At 40.6% G+C, this 24764-nt stretch overlaps 1 protein-coding gene and 1 pseudogene across 2 annotated transcripts in view; one reads left to right on the top strand and one right to left on the bottom strand.

Annotated features, from left to right (window-relative positions):
- Window positions 1-24764, top strand: part of SPECC1L (sperm antigen with calponin homology and coiled-coil domains 1 like) — a 140334-nt gene that overhangs the window by 35153 nt on the left and 80417 nt on the right. For both annotated transcript variants that reach the window (XM_059140870.1, XM_059140869.1), the window contains 3 exons: window positions 10564-10717; window positions 15181-16814; window positions 19001-19208. In XM_059140870.1, the coding sequence (XP_058996853.1) occupies window positions 10564-10717; window positions 15181-16814; window positions 19001-19208 (1996 nt within the window). The remainder of the gene's footprint in view (window positions 1-10563; window positions 10718-15180; window positions 16815-19000; window positions 19209-24764) is intronic.
- LOC131811880 (iron-sulfur cluster assembly enzyme ISCU-like) lies at window positions 3499-4413 on the bottom strand (annotated as a pseudogene).

Below are 24764 nucleotides of genomic sequence, written 5' to 3'. Positions count from 1 at the left end.
AGAGACTGGCACATGGCAAGGGCTTCATAAATAACAGGTAGTAGAATTTTTTTTTTTAAGATTTTATTTGTTAGAGAGAGAGAGCACATGAGCAGTAGTGAGGGGCAGAGGGAGAGGGAGAAGCAGGCTGCCCGTGGAATAGGAAGCCCAACTCGGGATTCTATCCCAGGACCATCAGGACCTGGGTTGAAGGCAGATGCTTAACTGAAGGAGCCACCCAGGCATCCCAGATAGTAACATTTTTATTGATTTCTGAAAAGAATAGTCTTTTTCTGTGGGTGCTCTCAGTGTCTGTGTTGGTTTTGACCACTCAAGGGACAAGGTGACTCCGGGCTGTTTTTCTACTGGACATATCTTAGATATATTGCACAGAGGTCCACACAGTCTTCTAGTCTTTCTCAGTGCAGAATCCACTTATTTGTTCTTTGCTTGTTTGTCCTGGGAATTTTGTGTTTTGCTACTTTGACTCTGGAGAAAACCTGGAGAGGGTTAGTCTTGTAGGGAAAACTAAGCACTGTTTCAGACGTGATCCATTCAAAAGCCTTTTGTCTAGGCAGGGCTTTGATAGACTGTGACTTAATTATTTTAAGAAGCACCTCATAGAACAGCTAATGAGGGACTTCCTTATATATGTTGAAAGATACAGCTGGAAATGCTGGTTTTTCTATTTCAGGGTTGTCAAAAGTAAGCCCAGACTAACTCCATGGGCTTGGAGGTGCCCCCAGATTTTCTCCTTGCTGCAGTTTTGATGAGTTACTGGGTGTCATCTTATGGCCCAGAGGATGGTGCCAGAAATAGACCTTTGCCCTACTTCTGGAATCAAAACCTTGAATTACTTCCTCGATGACAGTACTGCCACTCTTTTGTGTAAGATAGCTGGCATTTTCTGACCTAACTGGTTACTCACTTGCTGGGGGTGTCTTTGGAGCGGAGTACTGTGTGACTGGGTACCTGTTATTTACGTGACTGGAAGAACAGGTTGAAACACTGGCATTGGATGTGTTCTACTGCTTTTCTTCTGTTGTCTCCTCATCAGTGGCAGGCAGGGTCTTTGAAGGTTTGCTATGAAGTGTGCCTTGAATAGGCATGTCAGATTTTCTGAGGCTTGTATCTGGAGTTGATGGTAGTTTGGTTTTGAACAGTGAGTATTTTTTCATTGTAAAGCAAAACAACTGTATCTCTGCTGTGTGCCAGCACGTGCCAGCTGTCCATAGCTCTGGCCATCCTTGTTGGTGCATTTAAGTAGGGGTGTGTATGTATGTGTATAGTGAGGAGGGTCTTAGAAGAGGCAGAACTATTTGGAAATACTTTATCTAGACTGAAGCAATTGCTTTTTCTTAAGAAAGAAGAAGAAAAAAGGCACTGAATAGAAATTGAAGTGAGAAGTCAAAGAAGGAAAGAAGAAAACAGTGAAATGAACAGAAGAATTGAAAAGATCAAAAGGGCTTGGAGACCCCACAAACTTAAGTGTTACTTTATTTTCCTTTTTTAAAAAATAATAATAAACATGTAGTCTTTCCTTTTTTAAAAGATTTTACATATTTATTAGAAAGAGAGTGCGCACAAGTAGGCAGAATGGCAGGCAGAGGGAGAGGGAGAAGCAGGCTCTCCACTGAGCAGGGAGATGGATGCAGGGCTTGATCCCAGGACGCTGGGATCTGAGCTGAAGGCAGTGGCTTAAAGGCTGAGCCACCCAGGTGCCCTATTATTTTATTTTCCTAAGTTTTCACATTTCACTGTGCTTTCTCTAGCATTTGGACACTTGCCACAGCTTGAATTCCTGTAACTGATGGAGCGTTGATGACTAACCAGATGAATGAAGCCTTTGGTTTTTAGTCATATAGACACCGTGTACACATACTCACCTATTCATGTGGACACCCACGTGTGTGTCTGTCATTGCACAGTATTCAACACTTTTCTTATAGTGGCCAGCATGGGGATATACATTTCTTTACCTCTTTCATTTCAAATATTGTTTGAGGCTAGATCTAGCTGAGGTATAAGAGAAAGGACCTTTTTTTTTTTTTTTTTTTTTAAGATTTTATTTATTTATTTGACAGACAGAGATCCCAAGTAGGCAGAGAGAGAGAGAGGAAGAAGCAGGCTCCCCGCGGAGCAAAGAGCCTGACGTGGGGCTCGATCCCAGGACCCTGGGATCATGACCCGAGCCGAAAGCAGGGGCTTTAACCCACTGAGCCACCCAGGCACCCCGAGAAAGTACCTTTTTGACGAGAGCATCTCACTGCTGATTGGAGTTTTTGTAAATACAAAATACAGTATGATTGCTGTTCAGTGAATTTTGAGGAAATTGTTCCCATTGTTATGAGTAGCTTTGACATCTGGTTTGGGATGTTTGCATGGTTAATTCTTTGTCACAGTGAGTAGAGAGGATTATTTGCCACATAGGGATGGCCTCGTATGTGCCTGCACTTTGCAGGTTTCACACACTGCTCGGGTATTCCTGGTTAATTCTTGTGGAAGTAATACACTCTTTCATTGTCCCAAGAGTACTTTTTTCTAAAAGTTAATAGACAAGAATTAGTAAGTAGCAGTTACTTCAGTTAGAATCTGTCTAAATAATTGATGATTCTCAATGATTATTTATCATCATACCTTTTCAGTGTGAAAATTAGTTAACCATATGATGAATAATCCATCTCTGAAACTTGAAAGGCAAAATTTAAAAACTAACTGTAAATTTTGAGTTGATGCCGACCATGAAACTTGGAAAGTCCAAGTTGAGAAGCGTGGATATGTTGGTTATATTATTTCATCATTTGTATCTAGGTTTTCTTTTTTTTCTTTTTTTTTTTTTTTTTAAAGATTTTATTTTATTTATTTGACAGAGAGAGAGAGAGAGATCCCAAGCAGGCAGAGAGGCAGGCTGAGAGAGAGGAGGAAGCAGGCTCCCTGCTGAGCAGAGAGCCCGACGTGGGCCTCGATCCCAGGACCCTGAGATCATGACCTGAGCCGAAGGCAGCGGCTTAACCCACTGAGCCACCCAGGCGCCCTGTATCTAGGTTTTCTATTTTTAACAAATTTAACAAATTTTTAAATTTTAATATTTTTGTTCTTACATTCTTTTATATATATGCAAATCTGTTTTATGTACAATAATTGGTTCTATCAGATAATCATACCATGGTCTTCTACTGATAATCTTTCCCAAGATAGATTTGGGTGAAATTGGATATTTGCACACTCCTGTGGACTACCACACTTGAGACTTTGCGACTGATTTCAGTTTTGAGGCCACGCACACAATTCAAAATATATGCAGACTGGGTTAAGGCAGTTTAAGAGTGGCCTGAAAGAAAGCACAAGACGTGGAATGAGTAAACTGTGTATTTTGCTTGCATGGGAGCCACACATGACTAGCAAGTGCTGGGCCTGTCCCAGAGCTCTTTGTAGTGTGAGGGCTTCTGAACATCTATAGAGATTGCCTGGCAGGTGGACAGACAGCAGGTATGACCTGCTGGAAACTTCACAGAGGGCTCATTTCTTCACTGCCTCTCCTTTCTTGGATTCTTTTATTTTTTTTTAAAATATTTAATTTATTTATTTGACAGATAGAGATCACAAGTAGGCAGAGAAGCAGGTAGAGAGAGAGAGGAGGAAGCAGGCTCCCCGCTGAGCAGAGAGCCCAATGCGGGGCTCGATCCCAGAACCCTGGGATCATGACCTGAGCCGAAGGCAGAGGCTTTAACCCACTGAGCCACCCAGGCGCCCCCTTTCTTGGATTCTTTTTTAAGTTTGTAATCTGAGGGGCGTCTGGGTGGCTCAGTGGGTTAGAGCCTCTGCCTTTGGCTCAGGTCATGATCCCAGAGTCCTGGGATTGAGCCCCACATTGGGTTCTCTGCTCAGTGGGGAGCCTGCTTCCTACTCTCTCTCTGCCTGCCTCTCTGCCTACTTGTGATCTCTATGTCAAATAAATAAATTAATTAAATCTTTAAGTTTGTAATCCGCTAGGGTAGCCTTGATTGCATCTTCGGCCAGCATGGAGCAGTGTAGTTTCACGGGGGGAAGGCAGAGGTCTTTGGTGATGTCCATGTTCTTGATGGTCTAGGCTTCCTCTGCCATCTTCCCTTTTACTCAATCTGTGGCTAACGAGCTAGAAGCAATAGCAGACCACAGCTAAATGTTTTAAGCCTGGAGTCCACAATCTTTACCTTCTCATCCACTTGAATCTGCAATTTCATTACATCACCACCACATGCTGGAGCCCCCACCAATCCAGTTCCAACATTTTTTGATGTGAAGGGACCCCACGTTTCTAGGATTTTCATAATGATCAACAACCTTATGATAGATCCTGGCTGGAGCTGGCAGTTCCCTGGCAGGTGGACTTGGGCTCTGCAGCAGTAGGGTTGACACTGTCCGTTTCAGACGGCCAGCTCCAGCCACCGCCATCTTTCACACTTGAGCCTGTGAAGCAATTTTATTATTTTTTTTTCTTTTTTTTTTTTTTTTTATTTTTTTATTTTTTTTTATTTTATTTTTTTTTAAATATTCTATTTATTTATTTGACAGAGATCACAAGTAGACAGAGAGGCAGGCAGAGAGAGAGGGAGAAGCAGGCTCCCCGCCGAGCAGAGAGCCCGACTTGGGGCTCGACCCCAGGATCCTGAGATCACGACCCGAGCCGAAGGCAGAGGCCCAACCCACCGAGCCACCCAGGCGCCCCAATTTTATTATTTTTATTAAGTAATCCCTATACCCAGCGTGGGTCTTGAACTCACAACCCTGAGGTCATGAGTTGGATGCTCTACCAACTGAACCAGCCAGCTGCTCCTGTATCTAGAAGGTTTTTACCAAAGGCTTTGCATTTTGCATCTGTTATTAAGAAGTAAGTTAAAAATCTCTTCCCTTCATCAATTTCACAATTTTTTTGAACTGTTTAAGTTTTGAACTACTGTTTATGTGTGGAAGTGCACATGTATTTGCAGAACTGTGTAACAAAACTTGAAATATGGAATGGTAGCCTGCAAGTAGCTTTGTGTAAAAGAAGCAGAGGTTTTTTTTTGTTTTGTTTCGTCTTAAACTTTTTCAAGTTTATTTATTTTTAGTAATCTCTACACCCAACATGGGGCTGAAACTCATGACACCAACTGAGTTCAAGAGTTGCGTGTTCTTCTGACTGAGCTAGGCGCCCCTGTTTTTAACTTTCTTGATGAGGTATACATACAGAACAGTTCACACAGCATCTGTGTTCAGCTTAGTTAATCACCACAAAGTGAACACGCTCTGTAGCCACCACCCAGATCAAGGAGGGGCTGAAGTGGTCAAGGAGTGGTCTGAAGTGGCTTTAATTTGCATTTGCATTATCAATGGAATTAAGCATCTTTTGATATCTTACTTTTATATGTTTAGTGGACAGTTAGAGATGTTTTTTGTGAAGTTCCTGTTCAAATCAGTTGCCTATTTTGTTACTGTGTTAACTTTTTTTTTCAGCTTTATGTGTGTGTGTATGTGTGTGTGTGTGGTAAAATACACATAACATTTATCTTCTTGACCATTTTTAAGTGTACATTTCAGTAGCAGTAAGTACATTCACATTAAGCAACCCAATAGCACCATTCATTTCCAAAAACTTCCATCTTGCAAAACTGAAACTCCATCCCCATTAAACCACAGCTCCGCATTCCTCCTCCCAAGTCCCTGGCAACTACTTTTGTCTGTCTCTGTGAATCTGACAACGTAAATACCTCAGGAGTGGAATCACATGGTATTTGTCTTTTTGCCATTGGCTTATTTCATTTAGCATAATGTTCCCAGAGTTCATCTACACTGTAGCATGGGTCAGAATTGCCTTTTTTTTTTTTTGAGCCTTTTTTTTTTTTTTTAAGACTTTATTTATTTATTTGACAGACAGAGATCACAAGTAGGCAGAGAGGCAGGCAGAGAAAGAGGGGGAAGCAGGCTCCCCGCTGAGCAGGGAGCCCTATGCAGGGCCCAATCCCAGGACACTGGGATCATGACCTGAGCGGAAGGCAGCGGCTTAACCTACTGAGCCACCCAGGCGCCCCTATTTTTTTATTTTTTAAAGATTTTATTTACTTATTTGACGGGGGTGGGGCGGGAAGCAGGCCCCCTGCTGAGCAGAGAGCCCAGTGTGGGGCTCCATCCTAGGACCCTGCAATCATGACCTGAGCCAAAGGCAGAGGCTTAACCCACTGTTTTATTTATTTGAAATGCAGTGGTGTCCATTTGTTCCAATGGTGTTCCACTTTAGGTTTTCCCGTATCCTTGTTTAATTCATTAATTAATTAACTGCGAGCATGTGAAACACTACCAAGGTTCCATTCCACATGTCAGAATTAGGGAGAAGATGTGTTCAGAGGAGCGCCCCTCTCTTCCCACATTCTTACTCTGTCCCCAGCCATCTCTTGGAGGTAAACAGTCTAGCTGGGTTTTTGTTTTTCTCCTTGAGGTGTTTCTTTTTGCACAATCAGATGCATGTATATTTATTGTGTTATTTCCCCTTTGTTAAACAGAAGTTGCCATAATTAGATCTGTTTCTGCGCTTTGCTTTTTTTTTTTTTTCCCCATTTACTGTATTCCCGAAATCTCTTTATACCAATTTATAGTAGTCTTTCTCATTCTGGGTTTATTTATTTATTTATTTTTTGAGATTTTATTTATTAGAGACAGAGCACAAGCAGATGGAGCAGCAGACAGAGGGAAAGGGAGAAGCAGGCTTCCCACTGAGCGGAGAGCCCTGTGCAGACAATAAGCCACCCAGGCACCCTTCTTATTTTGTTTAATGTGTCTTTGTGTGGATGTACTATAGTTTTATTGAGCTACTGTACTGTGTATGGATATTCAAGGTGTTTCCAATATTTTGCAGTTAAAGACAATGCTGCAAGGGTGCCTGAGTGGCTCAGTTGATTGTCTGCCTTTGGCTCAGGTTGATCCCAAGGTCCTGGGATCAAGTCCTGAGTTGGGCTCCCTGCTCAACAGGGAGTCTGCTTCTCCCTCTCCTCTACCCCACCCCCTGATTGTGCGCTCACTCTCATGCTCTCTCTCTCTCTCTCTCTAATAAATAAATAAATAAAATCTTTTAAAAGTCAGTGCTGCAATGTCCACAATAGCCAAACTATGGAAAGAGCCTAGATGCCTAGATGTCCATCAACAGATGAATGGATAAAGAAGATGTGATTCACACACACGCGCACACGCACACACACACAATGGACTACTACTCAGCCATCAAAAAATGAAATCTTGCCATTTGTATGGACATGGATGGAACTAGAGGGTATTATGCTAAGCAAAATAAGTCAATCAGAGAAAGACAATTACCATATAATCTCACTGATATGAGGAATTTTTTTTTTTTTTTAAAGATTTTATTTATTTATTTGACAGACAGAGATCACCAGTAGGCAGAGAGGCAGGGAGAGAGAGAGAGAGGGAAGCAGGCTTCCTGCGGAGCAGGGAGCCCGATGCGGGGCTCGATCCCAGGACCCTGAGATCATGACCCGAGCCGAAGGCAGCAGCCCAAACCACTGAGCCACCCAGGCGCCCCTGATATGAGGAATTTGAGAAACAAGACAGAGGATCATAGGGGAAGGAAGGGAAAAATGAAACAAGATAAAACCAGAGAGGAAGACAAACCGTAAGAGACTCTTAATCTTAGGAAACAGACCGAGGGTTGCTGGAGTGGAGGGGAGTGGGAGGGATGGGGTGCCTGGGTAATGGACATTGGGGAGAATATGTGCTATGGTGAGTGCTGTGAATTGTGTAAGACTGATGAATCACAGACCTATACCCCTGAAACAAATTAACATTAAATATTACATTAAATATTAACATTGTATGTTAATAAAAAGTCAATGCATTGAGTAACCTTAAGCATATGTATTTTTGTATTATTGGAGGTATGTCTTCAGGTGAAATTCCTAGAGGTGGGTTGCAGGGTACAAAGTAAATGCCTATGTAGTTCTGTTAGACATTGCTGGATACCCTTCATAAGGCCACATCCAGCTGTGTTCTCACCAGCAACTTAAAAGAGCGCCTGTTGCCCCTCATCCTTCACAAAGGAATGTGTCATAACTTTTCATTTTTGCCAGTCTGATAGGTGAGATGTGGTATCTCAGTGGTGTTTAATTTGCATTTCTCCTATTCTGAGTTAGACTGGTTATACTATTTGTATTGTATGTGGACTGATTGTAGATGATTTTTCATTTTGCTCACTTTTCTATGCGTCTCGTAATTACCATTGATTTCTAAGAATTTTTTGTGTATTGTGGATATTGGCCCTTTATTTGTGAAATATTGGAAATATACTCTCCCAGTTTCTCATTTTTGTATTATGCACAGGGTTTTTAAAGTTTTTTAAGATTTTATTTTTTAAAATTTATTGTTTATTATTTTATTATTTCTTAAGATTATTTATTTATTTGACACAGAGAGAGAGAGAGATGGATCACAAGTAGGCAGAGAGGCAGGCAGAGAGAGAGGGAGAAGCAGGCTCCCCGCTGAGCAGAGAGTCCGATGTGGGCCTCAATACCAGGACCCTGGGATCATGACCTGAGCCGAAGGCGGAGGCTTTAACCCACTGAGCCACCCAGGTGCCCCAAGATTTTAATTTTTATGTAGTCAAATTTATCAGTTCTTTATTTCATCATTCAAGATTTTGAATCATAGTTGGAAAGCTTGAATTTATTTTTGATATTGTATGAAACAGGGTTCATTCATTTTTTTCTTTTGTGAATATGCAGTTGACCTAGTATCATTTATCGAAAAACCCATTTTCTTCTGTACTGCTTCTTTGGTCATAAGTCAGGTGTCTATATATGCGGTTTCTTTTTGGATTCTTTTCTACTGTTTATTCATGTGCCAGTACGCTGCTATTATTTAACTTGTAGAGGAAGAAAAATTACCTCAAAGATAATTCTAACTTCTATTAATGGACTATGAAAGGTTATTTGAAAATATAAGGTTATGTTGAGTTTATATACTGATTAATTGATGAGGGACGAATTGACAGGAGGGAAGTAGGACTGATTGACAAATTTTTTGCATCATACTTGATGACTAATTTCATAAACAGGAACTAGCCTTAAAGAATATGAGCAATCCTTAGTGATTAATACAGTATTCTCCTTCCTCATTATATAACTAGATTTTTCATAATGTGACAATCCTAAATTACCAAAGCTGAATTAGTTTAATTCATTTAAACATTAATCTTTTTCTACCTCTAGTAAGACAGATTGACCTAGCTAATTCTATTGTATTATAACTTTTATATCTGAATGATGAGAATAGAACCTATTCTACTGACATTTAGAACAGGAGAAGACTTTAGAGATTAGTCATTTATGAAGCATTTTAATCTGTGGAGATGAGTTTATTATGATTGCCTGGGAATTTATTATGGTTGCGTGGCTCCAGGTAGACAAGAGTAGTAAATTATTTGGCTAACTTACGATTTCACCTTAATGGGACAAACTTCTTGGATCTTTTTTATTTAAAAAGTAGTTTTTCTTGGGGTGCCTGGGTGGCTTACTCAGTTGAGCATCCAACTCTTGTTTTCTGCTCAGTTCTTAATGTCAGGGTGGTGGTATCTCAGTGTGGAGTCAGCTTGAGATTCTCTCTCTCTCCCCCTCTACCCTTTGCATTTGTGCTCTCTCTCTCTCTCAAATGAATTAATTAAAAAAAAAGTAGTTTTTCGTTTTTTCACAGATTTTTAAGTCCTCTGTATTCTATTCCTAGAAGTAAAAATAGGTTTCTTCACTATTTTTTCTTTAATAATTTTGTACCTGATCTTATCCAGAGTGCTTGTTTCCTTTTTTTTTAATTGAAGTGTAGTTGTCTCTTGTTTTCTTTTTAAAAAGCTTGGTTTTTGGTTTTTTTTTTCTTGTTTTTTTTTTTTTTTTTTAGTCCTTCTAAAATATAAAAAAGCATTACAAAGGGTCTTTCTCAAGTAGTTTGATCATTTAGGCTGACTACTCACTCTAACCTTAAACTGTCTAGATTTTATATACTGACTAAGCTTTAAGAAAAATCAATTTTGTCTTAAATTAGACTACTGAAAAATTAGGTCAGGTAAGAAAAATAAATTTTCAAAATAGTGGTTCCATCACTGATTTACCTTAAAGTAATAGAGATCATTTCTGACTTTTAGTGGTATTTCCCTCTAGAAATTATAGGATGGCATTTTTTGTTCAATTATAGAACTTTTCTCTGAGCCCATGTGATAGCATTCAGATGATCCCTATTTGTAAGTCATGTCCTAGAAAGAGTAACAAAGAGGATGTCTTCACTTTCCTCTCATTCACTGACTCTGGCATATGTGGGCGTGTGTGGGCATAAAGTCTTTGATTACATATGTGATTTTCATATTTTAGAAAGAAGCGTGTGATTGTTTATAAACCAGTAAAGAGGTTCTCTTTCTGTAGCACAGTATTAAGTAATGTTTGGTAACTGTCAGAAAATCTTTGTGGAGCTCTTGATCTTGAATTCAGTGTAAAAGCCAAGAGCTTTGTGTAGTCTCAAAATACTCTTTACTTTTGTTTCATCTAATCAGTTTGCTTTTATTTTTGTTTGTTCTAGACCAAGAGCAGTGATGACCTCTTAGCTGGAATGGCTGGAGGGGTGACTGTGACTAATGGTGTTAAAGGAAAGAAAAGCACCTGCCCTTCCACAGTGTCTTCAGCATCAGCCCCTGCCATGACTACCGTGGAGAACAAATCCAAGATCAGCACAGGTATGGGTGGCATTCAGAGTAAGAGTTAAATTGCTTTTTTTTTAAAGATTTTATTTATTTACTTGACAGACAGAGATCACAAGTAGGCAGAGAGGCAGGCAGAGAGAGAGAGGAGGAAGCAGGCTCTCTGCTGAGCAGAGGGTCCGATGTGGGACTCGATCCCAGGACCCTGGGATCATGACCTGAGCCGAAGGCAGAGGCCTAAACCACTGAGCCACCCAGGTGCCCCTGCTTTTTTGTTTGAATAACAGAGTGCAGTAGTATTTAAGGTGTTCCATTAATTACAGAAAATGTATGCCATGTACAAAAGTATTTGTATTTCAACCCCATGTACTCATCACCCTTGTCAAGTGAAGGACAGTCTTAATTCCTTCACATCCACCTTCCCTCCTCATTTGGAAGCAAATTCTAAGTGTCCTGTAATTTCATCCACAAACATGTAATTATCTTTGAAAGATAAGGATTCCCCTAAATATATAATCACAATACTATTATTAGTCCTTAAAATAATTAATAATTTCTCAAATCATAAATATAAAAAAAAACTTATTCAAATTTCCAACTTTTTCATAAATACTGAATAGGTGTATTTACTGTTTCTAGGTCAGGATTTACTTAAGGTCTGTATATAATTGTTACCCTTTCCTAAATCTATTTTTTTCTTAAAATTTAATTTTTATAGAAATATACGTTGTTTGAACTATATTTTTCCGTGATCTGGATTTTGATGTCACATCTCCTTGATGTCTTTGACCATGTTCCTTTGTTCATTTACTGTTAATGTCATTGGATCTAGAGCCTTGATGGTTCAGATTCAGGTTTCTTTTTTTCCCTCATAAGGTGCCTTCATACACAGTAGTTGTCCTTCACCAGCAAGCACATCATTTCTGGTTGTTTGTCTTTCCAAGATGTTAGCAGCCTCTGACGATCAATGCTGGATCCATGCATTCCTGTTCTACCATTCTTTCTTCATTCATTAGCAGCAATTCGGCTTTAGATTTGTTGGAGTCTGTTAATTAACTCATCCCTTCCAGTACACACAAGATCATGTGTATTCATTTTATTTTTTATTATTTATTTGTGTTTTTTAAAAATTTTTACTTTTAAGTAATCTGTACTCCCAATGTGAGGCTCAAACTCACATCCCTGACATCAAGAGTTGCATGCTCCACTGACCAAGACACCTAGGTGCCCTAACGTCATGTGTGTGTAATACAGCTGATGAAAGCACATTGGCAAAAATAATAGCAGACTTCCTTTATGATCATTATTTAGACCATTAGCCCCTCGTATATGTTATTAGAGTTTTTCCTAGCCCAGGTTTACCTACTGTCCTCTCTCCTACTTTGATCTTCTGTGGACTCCTCCTTCTATCCCAGATCACACACCCACCCCCTGTTAGTTATAATAGGCATGTGGTATGATCATGAGGAAGGCACTGTTATACCAGGCACCGTTCCATTTTATCCTTACTATAGTCCTCGGAGGTAGAGGCTATTATTATCCTCATTTTAGAGATGTGAGAGCTATGCTTAAAGCTTAAGTATCTTGCATAAGGCCTTGTGTTCATTTGCTCAGAAAATATATAATGGGTACTGTACCACGTTGCTACAAAGCTGGTGGTGGAACAAGGACTGCACATCTCAAGCTTGAAGTCATCACCACACTAAACACTGCAGCCTTTGTGGTAAGAAGGAAATGAGGTATTCCAATGCCATCTATGTATCTTCCTATTTCCAGCTTTTAGAATTTACTGGGAGAGATGCATTTGTACCGGTTCCCTACTGACCAGTGCCACATGCCTTCACAGGCTAAATTCAGTTATATTCTCCCTGTATCCGTTGCCTCTACTGGAGGCAGCTTTGTACATCTGTATTAGTTTGTTAAGGCACCCATAACAGAATACACAGATTGGGTGGTTTAAATAACAGACACGTAGTTTCCCACCAGAACTGGCTAGAAGTCTGAGATCAAGGTGGTGGCCACTTTGATCTCTTCTGAGGTCTCTCTCTTTGACTTGTAGTTTGCTGCCTTCTCATTGTCTCCTCACATGGTCATACCTCTCTCTGTGTCTGTGGCCTGGCCTCCTCCTCTTACAGAGATACCAGTCAGATTGGATTAGGGCCCATTTTTACAAACCCCATGTTAATATAAATACCTTTTAAGCTAATTCTCTTTTCCCCAAAACCGGTCATGTTCTGAGGTCTTGGGGGGGTATGGCTTCAGCATATGAGTTTGGAGGATACAGTTCATCCCCTAACAACATCCTTAACTCTTCCATTGATTTTCTCTACCTTTATTTACTATTACCTTTTTTTTTTTTTTTTTAAGATTTTATTTATTTATTTATCAGAGACAGAGGGAGAGAGAGCGAGTGAGCACAGGCAGGCAGAGGCAGAAGCAGAGGGAGAAGCAGGCTCCCTGCTGAGCAAGGAGCCCGATGTGGGACTCGATCCCAGGACCCTGGGATCATGACCTGAGCCGAAGGCAGCTGCTTAACCAACTGAGCCACCCAGGCGTCCCTTTTTACTTTTTTTTACCTTTTTTACTTTTACCTTATTTACTTTTACGTTTATTTACTCCCCATGACTTCCCAATCCAGTTCACTTGTCTGTAACTCAGATTCTTCCATCTACTCACGGAGCACAGTAATCCCAGAAGGGGAGCTTTTTTTGTCATGTCCTCTCTCTTTTCTTGTTCATTTACTTCTCCTTTCCTTTTGGAGCATTATTAATCCTTCCCCTCATTACTGGCTCCTTTCCTTTTGTCTTTCAGGCATGCCCAGATGCTTTGCTTTTTAGGATGGGTTTTGGTTTGGGAAAGAATAATTATTGGTACTGTTTACAGAAATGGGAAAAGGAATTAATACTTCTAGTTATACCACCCTGTTCCTTATTTGGCCTCCATTTGCAATTGTTTGCTCCTTAATCTTGTTATTTCTGCCCTGTAAATCTATTACAGAGGTAGCCTCTTTTCTGTTCTTGCAGAGATCCTGATCTCACTCCCCAAATGTAGGCCCTCCTTTACTCTTACTGCTCTGCCTGCCCACACTCCTCCTGGACTACTCTTCTTCCTCAGGTGTTTCACTTAGCAGCCTCTGGATTCATTTTCATTAAAATGCTGTTCCCTACGAGTCTTCCCTGCTCCAGAACATTTACTCTGGAACTCACTAAATTTCCCCTGGCGTTCAGAGCCCCATAAAAACTTCTCTGCTGCTTCCATTGTGTGGCCTTATTTTCCTTGCTGTGCACCCTGTTCACTTCTGCTTCGTCATCCTGTCCTGTGGCCAGCCAGAATTCTCTCCCCTGCTCTACCCCTGATCCCTGGCAGAATTAGTGTCTGTCTTCCTATACCCATTGCCCTTTCACTCCCTCACCTCTGCAGCCTATGCCTGACATGTAAAACCAGCAGGTTCTTACCGAATACTTACTGATTAGGTCTAGATCTTATTTTTCAAGGTGAAAAGCAGCTAATTATTTCCTAAGTGTTTTTAGGTAAGCATATTCCTGTTCTTTCTGTACTAAACCCATAGTTATGTCAGTTTCCACAGGTTTAGAATTTTAGCAGTCAGGTAGTAGTGATTCATGTAACATATTTGGTAATGTGCCATCATTAGTTAGCATTAGTATTAGTACATTATTGTTTTCTAACATTTAGGGAGACAACATAACATAATTCTTAAGTTTCAGAATCTGGAGCCACACCGTTTGCCTGCATTTGAATCTTGGCTTATCCACTTATTACATGTGTGGTGTCAGCAAATTATTTAGCATCTCTGTGTGTGAGTTTCTTCATGTAACGATAATGAGGCTTACATAAGTTAATGTATGTGAAGCGTTCATCTGTGTGTGTGTAGAGTAAGTGCTAAGTACACATTAGCCTTATTATAATTAATGTTACTGGTATTATTTATGTAGCATTCTATGATGTGAAAAACTTTTTTTGCACTTACTTTGATCATACTTTTTGTGTTTATCATAGGTAGCTTGGATTTTTGGTTTGTCTGGAAGCTGCTTTTCCCTTCTTGCTTGTCTGTTCTTTCTTTACCATCCGCTTCTACAATTAGTTTGCTACCTTGACTGGTTAATCCTAGAGTTTGTTTCATCTAGCTTACCCTAGACTCTTATGCCCCTGGCCACTTCTCTAGCCATGGTTTAGGATTCAAGTTAATGTGTGGCTTTTTTTATGTAATAGATTTATTGAGATATAATTCATATTTTGTAAAATTCACCTTTTAAAAATATACAATTCAGTATATAGCTTCTTTTTCATTAATAATTAAAAGATGAATGATCTGGTTTTGAGGAAACGGAATTTTACAGTAACCAGAATCTAAGGCAAGATGACATCGGTCGGAATCAATGCGTAGGACTCTAGATTTCATCTGGTTAGACCTTGGACATAACCTATGTACCTTTTCTTGTTAATATTTTTGCATTCCATTCTTTGTTTTAAATATTTAGGTACAAGTTCTTCAACTAAGCGGAGCACTTCCATAGGTAATAAAGAATCTGGTTCTACTAGAGAAAGATTACGTGAGCGTACCCGACTAAACCAGAGCAAAAAACTACCTTCTGCGGGTCAGGGAGCTAATGACGTGGCATTGGCCAAGCGTTCGCGCAGTCGCACAGCTACGGAATGTGACATTCGCATGAGCAAGTCTAAGTCGGACAACCAAATCAGTGACAAAGCTGCTTTGGAAGCCAAAGTGAAAGATCTTCTCACACTGGCAAAAACCAAAGATGTGGAAATCTTACATTTGAGGAATGAACTCCGAGACATGCGTGCTCAGCTGGGCATTAATGAGGATCATTCCGAGGGTGATGAAAAATCTGAGGAGAAGGAAGCCATCATTGCTCACCAGCCAACTGACGTGGAGTCCACTTTACTGCAGTTGCAGGAACAGAATGCTGCCATCCGGGAAGAACTCAACCAGCTCAAAAACGAAAATAGAATGTTAAAGGACAGGTTGAATGCTCTGGGCTTTTCCCTAGAGCAGAGGTTAGACAATTCCGAAAAACTGTTTGGTTATCAGTCCCTGAGCCCGGAAATCACCCCTGGCAATCAGAGCGATGGAGGAGGGACCCTGACCTCTTCGGTGGAAGGCTCTGCTCCTGGTTCTGTGGAGGATCTCTTGAGCCAGGATGAAAACACCCTCATGGACCATCAGCACAGTAACTCTATGGACAACCTAGACAGCGAGTGCAGTGAGGTGTACCAGCCCCTCACGTCGAGCGATGATGCCCTGGACGCACCATCGTCCTCAGAGTCCGAAGGCCTTCCGAGCATAGAGCGCTCCCGGAAAGGGAGCAGTGGTAACGCGAGTGAAGTGTCCGTTGCGTGCTTGACAGAACGGATACATCAGATGGAAGAGAACCAACACAGCACGAGTGAGGAACTTCAGGCAACTCTGCAAGAGCTAGCTGATTTACAACAGATAACCCAGGAACTGAACAGTGAAAATGAAAGGCTGGGGGAAGAGAAGGTTATTCTCATGGAGTCTTTATGTCAGCAGAGTGATAAGTTAGAACACTTTAGTCGACAGATTGAATATTTCCGCTCCCTTCTTGATGAGCATCACATTTCTTATGTCATAGACGAGGATGTGAAAAGTGGACGCTATATGGAATTGGAGCAACGTTATATGGATCTAGCAGAGAATGCCCGTTTTGAACGAGAACAGCTTCTTGGTGTCCAGCAGCATTTAAGCAATACTTTGAAGATGGCAGAACAAGACAACAAGGAAGCTCAAGAAATGATAGGGGCACTAAAGGAACGCAATCACCATATGGAGCGGATTATTGAGTCTGAGCAGAAGGGTAAAGCAGCCTTGGCAGCCACATTAGAGGAGTACAAAGCCACAGTGGCCAGTGATCAGATAGAGATGAACCGCCTGAAGGCTCAGCTAGAGAATGAAAAGCAGAAAGTGGCAGAGCTGTATTCCATCCATAACTCTGGAGACAAATCTGATATTCAGGATCTCCTGGAGAGTGTCAGACTGGACAAAGAAAAAGCAGAGACTCTGGCTAGTAGCCTGCAGGAAGACCTAGCTCACACCCGAAATGATGCCAATCGATTGCAGGACACCATTGCAAAGGTACTGTTTTAAGTGGATAAAATGGAGCAGAATTATGCAGCTAAAGTACACACTCTGCTTACTGAAAGCCAGTATCACTAGTGTGATGTCTCATTCACTTGTTCTAGGATTGGTTTTGTTTCTTTTTATTTTTTCTTTTAATTTTTAATTTAATTAAAAAAAAAAAAAGATTTTATTTATTTATTTGACAGGCAGAGATGACAAGTAGACAGAGAGGGAGGCAGAGAGAAAGGAGGAAGCAGGTTTCCTGCTGAACAGAGAGCCCGATGCGGGGCTCGATCCCAGGACCCTGGGATCATGACCTGAGCCGAAGGCAGAGGCTTTAACCCACTGAGCCACCCAGGCGCCCCAAGATTGATTTTGTTTTAAAGATTGAGAATGTTTTCCTTATTGGGATACAGTCAAAAGTATTCTTAAAATAATGTCACTTTGACTCACTTGCATTTTGTTGTTTTTTTCCTGCCTGTGAGAGGAAGGGACTAGAATGGCAACAACAGAATTTGTTTCTAGTCTGGGTGTGCCCAGAGAATCGTATAGTGCAATTTTATCTCCTCATCTCTAATGACATATTTTGGCGTAGGAGAGATGAGAGCCAGTAGACCTCTCTGTGGGATCAGCAGTGTCTACCCCTTTTCCTGTGATTGTAGTTTTTCAAATAGAGTTCTCTTTCGAGTTAAAATATTTTTGGAGTATGGAGGCCCCCGTTGCTTAGAGGGCTAAGTCTTATTGCTGGCAAAGACCTTAGAGATCATGGGTCCAGCCCCCTTGTTTTACACCTACTATGGTAATGAGGACACATGCAGAACTACTGCCTGGGGTTGCTGGCACTTCAGCCAAGGGTCTGTGCCCCATGTGATTGCTGATGCAGGATTTATTTGCATGAGTTGATCCAAATATTCTGTCTTACATTTTATTTCCTATTTTAATGCAGTGACTTTTAAACTAAGAAACATCAGTATATCTTTTGGCCAAAATCCAAATTATTTATTTATTTATTTGTAAAGATTTTATTTATTTATTTGACAGAGGGAGAGAGATCACAAGTAGGCAGAGAGGCAGGCAGAGAGAGAGAGGGAAGCAGGCTCTCCACTGAGCAGAGAGCCCAATGCGGAACTTGATCCTAGGATCCTGGGATCATGACCCAAGCTGAAGGCAGAGGCTTTAACCCACTGAGCCACCCAGGCACCCTAAAATTCAAATAATTTAGATCTCAATTTTTTTAGTGATGTTTAGAGATACAATTTAGGGAATGTATTATGTGTTGGAGCATATGTGTTGGAGGGCACATGGAGCTGAACTTTTGCAATGACAATATTTGAGAATTTGTTTCCATTTTTATTTTGGTAATAAAACTGTCACACATCAGACTTCTTTAAAAATTTAATTTTAAATTTAAAAAAATCTTTTTTTTTTTTTTAAATAGGAGAGGATGCTATTTATTTATTTATTTATTTTTCTAAAGATTTTATTTATTTATTTGACAGAGAGGGAGATCACAAATAGGCAGAGGCAGGTAGAGATGGGGGGGGAAGCAGGCTCCCTGCTGAGCAGAGAGCCCGATGCGGGGCTCGATCCCAGACCTTGGGATCATGACCTGAGCCGAAGGCAGAGGCTTTAACCCACTGAGCCACCCAGGCGCCCCAGGATGTTAATTATTAATTAGATGCATGCCTGCGGCGCCTGGGTGGCTCAGTGGATTAAGCCTCTGCCTTCACCTGGCGTTATGATCTCAGGGTCTTGGGATCGAGCCCCACATCGGGCTCTGCTCAGTGGGGAGCTTGCTGTCCCCTCTCTCTGCCTGCCCTTCTGCCTACTTGTGATCTTTCTCTCTCTCTCTCTATGTCAAGTAAATAAACAAAATCTTTAATCAGATGCATGTCTTCGATCCAAACTTTGGAGAAGGAAGAATTTCCAAAATTTCCTTGTAAATGATCTATTTAAGTTCAGTGATATGTCAATATAATTTGTCAGTGATGTAGCGACAAATTATGCTTAAGCACATTACATAAAATAGTATATTATTATAGAGTGCTTTTTTATATTTTCAGACAGTTATTACACAGGTGGTTTTAGTTCTCACCTAGCAGTTCATGCTTAGCTTCCTTTGGAACAATATATACTTCCATTCTAGAATTTTTCTTAGAGCAGCTCTTACTTTTCTAATCTGCACCATTGATTCTATATAGGTAGAAGATGAATATCGAGCCTTCCAAGAAGAAGCTAAGAAACAAATAGAAGAATTGAATATGACATTAGAGAAACTAAGATCAGATCTAGAAGAAAAAGAGACAGAGAGGAGCGACATGAAAGAAACCATCTTTGAACTTGAAGATGAAGTAGAACAACACCGAGCCGTGAAACTCCATGACAACCTCATTATTTCTGATTTAGAGAGTAAGTGGTGGGGGAGCTTTTCATTCCTTTTTGTCCTACCCATCTTAATGAGAGGGGATAGTTTGCATTTGGTAACAGAAGGAAAATTGGTTCCTCTGACTGCTGCAGAGAAACAGGTTCAGTAGTAGATAGTGCCCAGCAGAAGTACGTATGTGGCCAAGCATATATCACACATTAAGCAGTAGTCTTTGGACTGCTGTGTTTTGTTCCTAAGCAAGAACTATTAGGTGGCAGCATTGCTTTAAAACTGTGTTAGTTACAGAAAATAATTTAAAGGAAAAGCTGATTGTTATTATATTTTTCTAGGTCTTAGGAAAAGCCATTTACTGTTTATTTTTAGTGATTGCAAGTATACAGAGACCAAAGAAATCGATCATTCGTAATCTTATGTCTGAGGCACAGGTATTTATTTGTTGTCTTATTTTCCTCCCTATCAAGGAGATTTTATGATCTGATAGAATTGAAACTCTAATTTTAAGTTGCTCTACGTTTTTTGAAACTTTTATGATTATTTCAGACTTATAAAAAAAGTTATAAAAATTGTACAAAGCATTTCTGTGTTGACAATTTGATGAGGAGCAGAAATTTGGGTGATCTTAAAATGGCTTCCCACAGACTGTTTATTATGTTGCGAGTGAGGAAAAAGAAACAACCAGAAATTATACAGTGGAAAAATTGGGCAGCACTTTGGGTAATTGTATAAGTGACAGAGGCACACAAAGTCAGACTCAGCATTAGCTAGGCCATATTCTTTTTTTTTTTTTTTTTTTTAAACATTTTACTTATTTGGCAGACAGCACAAGTAGACAGAGAGGCAGGCAGAGAGAGAGGGGGAAACACGCTCCCTCCTGAGCAGAGAGCCTGATGGGCTTGATCCCAGGACCCTGGAATCACGACCTGAGCTGAAAGCAGAGGCTTAACCCACAGAGCCACCCAGGTGCCCCGCTAGGCCATATTCTTGCTGAGGAATAACTTCAGTTAATCATAAAGAACATTAAACAAAAAATAAAGAATGTTTTCCTAAAAACATAAGTGGGGTGGTGCTGTATTCCTAAAAAATGCCAATGTCATAAAAATCTTTGGGAAAGGGACCTAGGGAGACATGACAAACAAAATACCTTTGCCTAGACTGGGTCTAGTGCTATAGGGAAAATGCTATAAAGAATGTTATGACAAAACTGGTCAAAAGTAGATGCTAGATAAATACATGTATAAACTTACGAAGTTGATAACTATACTGTGTTTAAGTAAGTAAATGTTTCTATCCTTAGGAACCACAATCTGAATAGCTAGAGGTAAAAGGCCATGATGTATATCCTTAAAGGTTTAGGAAAAACATTAGGGATAGATGGATAGAGACATAAATAGGGATACAAGATAGCAAATGATGAAAACGGATGGGTAAACTGTTAACATAGATAAATCTGAAGAAAATGGCATATGGGTGCTTTTTTGTACCAGTTTTTGCACCTTTTTGTAAATTTGGAATTTCCAAATAGTGCATCTTAGAAATTCTTATGTATTCTTCATCCAGATTCCTTAGATGTTAACAAATTTTAAGTTGTAGTACACTTTAATGATACCCAGGTGGGGGTGGGGACAGGGAGAATGGGAATAACTGTTTTTGGATACATTAGTTAAAGCTTTTAAATTTTGTGGTTTATGATATTGCTTCATTGGGTTCTGACAGTGTGTTATTTATTGACAGAGGATTAATAGACAGACACAGTGCCGGGCCAGATCCCATGTGCTGTGGGTGCAGAGGTGGGGAGGTTTTTTTATGGTTTGTTTTGTGTTGTGTTGTGTTTTTAAAGATTATATTTATTTATTTGACAGAAAGAGAGAGCGCTTGCAGGAGTACACAGCAGGGGGAGCTACAGGCAGAGGGAGGAGAAGCAGTCTTCCCACTGAGCAAGGAGCCCAGTGCTGGCCTCAGTCCCAGAGCACTGGGATCATGACCTGAGCCAAAGACCGACACTTAACTGACTGAGCCACCCAGGCGCCCTGGGGAGGTTTGAACTAGTTCCAAGAAAGAGTGGGTGGGTCATCTGCAGGAGTCCTATAAACCTGTGGCAGTTCTGAGCTCTGACTACTTGGCTCTGATTCTCTGGATTGACCCCAGGGTTATTTGGAACATTCTGAGACATTTGGATACTGAAGTAGCTCACCAGGGGACTCTTTTCTTAGAGATAATGATAGCCCAACAGATAAAATGTCCTTACCTGAAGTTTCTAAAAACTTCAGTTTAAGGGGTGCCTGCCTTCGCCTTGGGTTATGATCTCGGGGTCCTGGGATCGAGCCCCACTTCGGGGTCCTGGCTCGGGCGGGGAGTCTGCTTCTACCTCTCCCTCTGTCCCTCCCTCTGCTTATGCTTTCTTTGTCTCTCAAATGAATAAATAAAATCTTTTTAAAAACCCAGTACTTTCAGTTTAACATTTTTAGCTAGTCTGTATTTCATTATCTCTGAACTGAGAGAATGTATCTAACTTTATTTCCTAAATATAAAAGGTTCTACAGTTTTTCAGATTAACTTGGAAATTGAGTGCATTTTTCATTTAGTACTGATAAAAAAAGCCTTTTGCCTTGTAAGACTTATGATTTGAACATGGAAAAGAGTGACATCTTGTGGTAATTGAGGATGTAGGTAGAAAAATGTTAGCTGATAAGGATTCCTGGGATGAAAAATCATTGCCAAAACAAAAATTATGTTAACATGTGGATTTTAATTTTGAGGTGGCTGAAAATTCTGAATATCTTTTTAGCTATATAGCTTCTCCCTCCAATTTTTTGAAATGAAAAGTTCAAATATTTCGAAATATTGGCAGCATGGTATGTTAGCATCCATTGCCTAGATTTGATAGTTATTGTTTTGCAGTATTCACCTTCCATGTGTGTATGTGTGTGTTTAACTGAACCAGCTGACAGTAAGTTGTAGACCTTATGACATGTAATATTTCAATATGTGACTCCTAAATATTCTCCTTGTAATCATATTTAGTAAAAATTTGGTATAATTCCTTAGTATCATCTAATAGCTCATATTCACATTTTCTCAGCTGTCCCCAAAATGTCTTTTATAGTTTTCTCTAGGAACCAGGATCCAAGCAAGTTTCATGTACATGAAACGAGTTGTTATGTCTCTCTAGTCTGATAGGAGTTAATTTATTTCTTAGCGAATTCTAGCACTTGGGATAGATGCTAGGTCAGCACTTGGAATGGGGGACTTGCTATTAATTGAGAAATTGAACTTTCTTTTTTTTTTTTTTTAAGATTTTATTTATTTACCTGACAGAGATCACAGGCAGGCAGAGAGGCAGGCAGAGAGAGGACTAAGCAGGCTCCCTGCTGAGCAGAGAGCTCGATGTGGAACTCGATCCCAGGACCCGGGGTCTATGACCTGAGCCAAAGGCAGAGGTTTTAACCCATTGGGCCACCCAGGCGCCCCACTTTCTTTCTTTTTTTAAAAACGATTTTATTTTTAAGGGGCACCTGGGTGGTGCAGTTGGTTAAGTGTCTGACTCTTGGTTTCTACTCAGGTCATGAACTCAGGGTCCTGGGATTGAGCCTCGCTGCAGGCTCCTTGCTCAGCCCAGAGTCTGCTTGAGATTCTCCCTTCCTCCGCCTCCCCCCCGCCACTTGTGCTTTCTCTCTCTCAAATAAATAAATCTTAAAAAAGAAATGACTTTATTTTTATGTAATCTATACATCCAACATGGGGCTTGAACTCACAACCCCAGAATCAAGAGTCTCACGCCCCACTGATTGAGCCAGCCAGGTGCCCTGAAAAATTGAGATGTTGTACTATGGAGCAGCCATTATGATAGTCAACTTTAGAACTTTTTCATCACCCTTAAAAGAAACTAGGCATTAGTAGTTAATCCTTACCCCAAAATGATCTTGACTTCAGAATTAGTGGACAGAATTTTATTTATTTTTATTTTTATCATTTTTTAAAGATTTATCTTTTTATTTGAGAGAGAAAGAGTATCAAGTGTGCAAGCAGGGTGAGGGGGAGAGGGAAAGAATCTGAAACAGACTCTCCACTGAGCAGAGAGCCCAACATGGGGCTCAGTCTCACGAACCCAAGATCATGACCTGATCCGAAATCAAGAGTTGGACTCTTAACTGACTGAGCCACCCAGGCACCCTGTAGACAGGATTTTAAAGCAGCCATTGTAACTGTCCTCAGGACGTTGAGGAAAATCTGCTTGAAAGGAATGAATAAACAGCAAATCTCAGCAGAGAAATGAAAACTGTAAAGAAAAGAACCTAAAACATATTCTTGAACTGAAAATTTTAACAGCTAATACAAAAAGTTTACTCAGTCATTAAACTGCAAAGTAGAGATGCAGAATGTCAATGAACTTAAAGACCAGTCAGTAAGGCACTATCCAGTCTGAAGGACATAGAGAAGAAAGATGAAAAAAAAAATTAGTAGAGTTCAGTGAGTGTGGGACAGTATCACAAGGCATAACATGTATTTGGAATCCCAGGTAGCTTTCCAGATCATGTCAGTACCATGCTGCCTAGACCTAGCCTGTAAGTGCTTTTTTGTATTGTTTGGATTTAGCATTCCAGACTACAAAGATCTGATGTAAAGTTCACTCAGTAAATACTGTGTTAAGACTTCTGGTTCAAGATGATGGCCTGAGGCCATACATGTACTTCCTTGCCCTCCCAAAGTCTTAGTGAAATGGTCCTGCCATGTAATATAAAAATGACAATGAGCCTAAACCAAAGACAGAAAATAGGTGAGGGGGTCTCATCAGTAGATCAGAAATTTTGAGTAACTTCTGGAATAGATAAAGCAAATGGATTTGGGGATATGGAGAAATCAAACAGAGCAAGAAAACCTACAATGCAGGAGAACACTGAAGCTCTAAGTAGTGATGTTCCCAGCCTAACTTTGGGGATGGGGGTTTCTCAGGGATCATCAGGCCTGGGACCCGTAGCAGTTTCAGGCTGTGGTGTAAAGGATTGCCAGAAGTTTTACTGCCCTCTTGTCTATAGCGTGCTGGCTCTGGTGTTTGCCTCCAGGCTTGGATTCTTTTCTAAAGGAGGTGGGGAATATGGTGCCAGGGGCTCCTGTGGAGATGTTAGCATCAGAAACAGAAGTAAAGCCTTGCCTGAAGTAACCGCAGGCTTCCCATAGGGAAAGGCACTTTGGCTCAGCAGTGAAACAGGCGCGTGTTGCACACACGCGCGCGCGCACACACACACACCACCCCTGTTGCCTTGGTTGAAGCCACCCACTTTATGTCCCTGTACCTTTGGTGGAGGGGCCCCCTATAGGAATTGTCATCAGCAGAGCCTTTAGCCAGTCGTTGTGTTGAGGGGAGAGGCCATCACAGCAGTGACTTTCACAGTTGCTGAGAAACATGGAGAAGTCACTAATATTAATTATCCTTGTCCTTATAAGTAAGTAAGGCCAACCAGGACTTAGTGGACATTTTAGTATCTTCAAAGAGAAATAGCAGAAGGAAGCAACTCAGCTGAGCCCAAAGAAATAAAGTTAATGACTTGATTCACCACTAGTCCAGCAAACCAAAGCTGATT

This window comes from Mustela lutreola, chromosome 11, assembly GCF_030435805.1.
Source record: "Mustela lutreola isolate mMusLut2 chromosome 11, mMusLut2.pri, whole genome shotgun sequence".
Taxonomy (NCBI): Eukaryota; Metazoa; Chordata; class Mammalia; order Carnivora; family Mustelidae; genus Mustela; species Mustela lutreola.
Note: the sequence above shows the minus strand (reverse complement) of the source record. Positions and strands in the feature narration are given on the sequence as shown.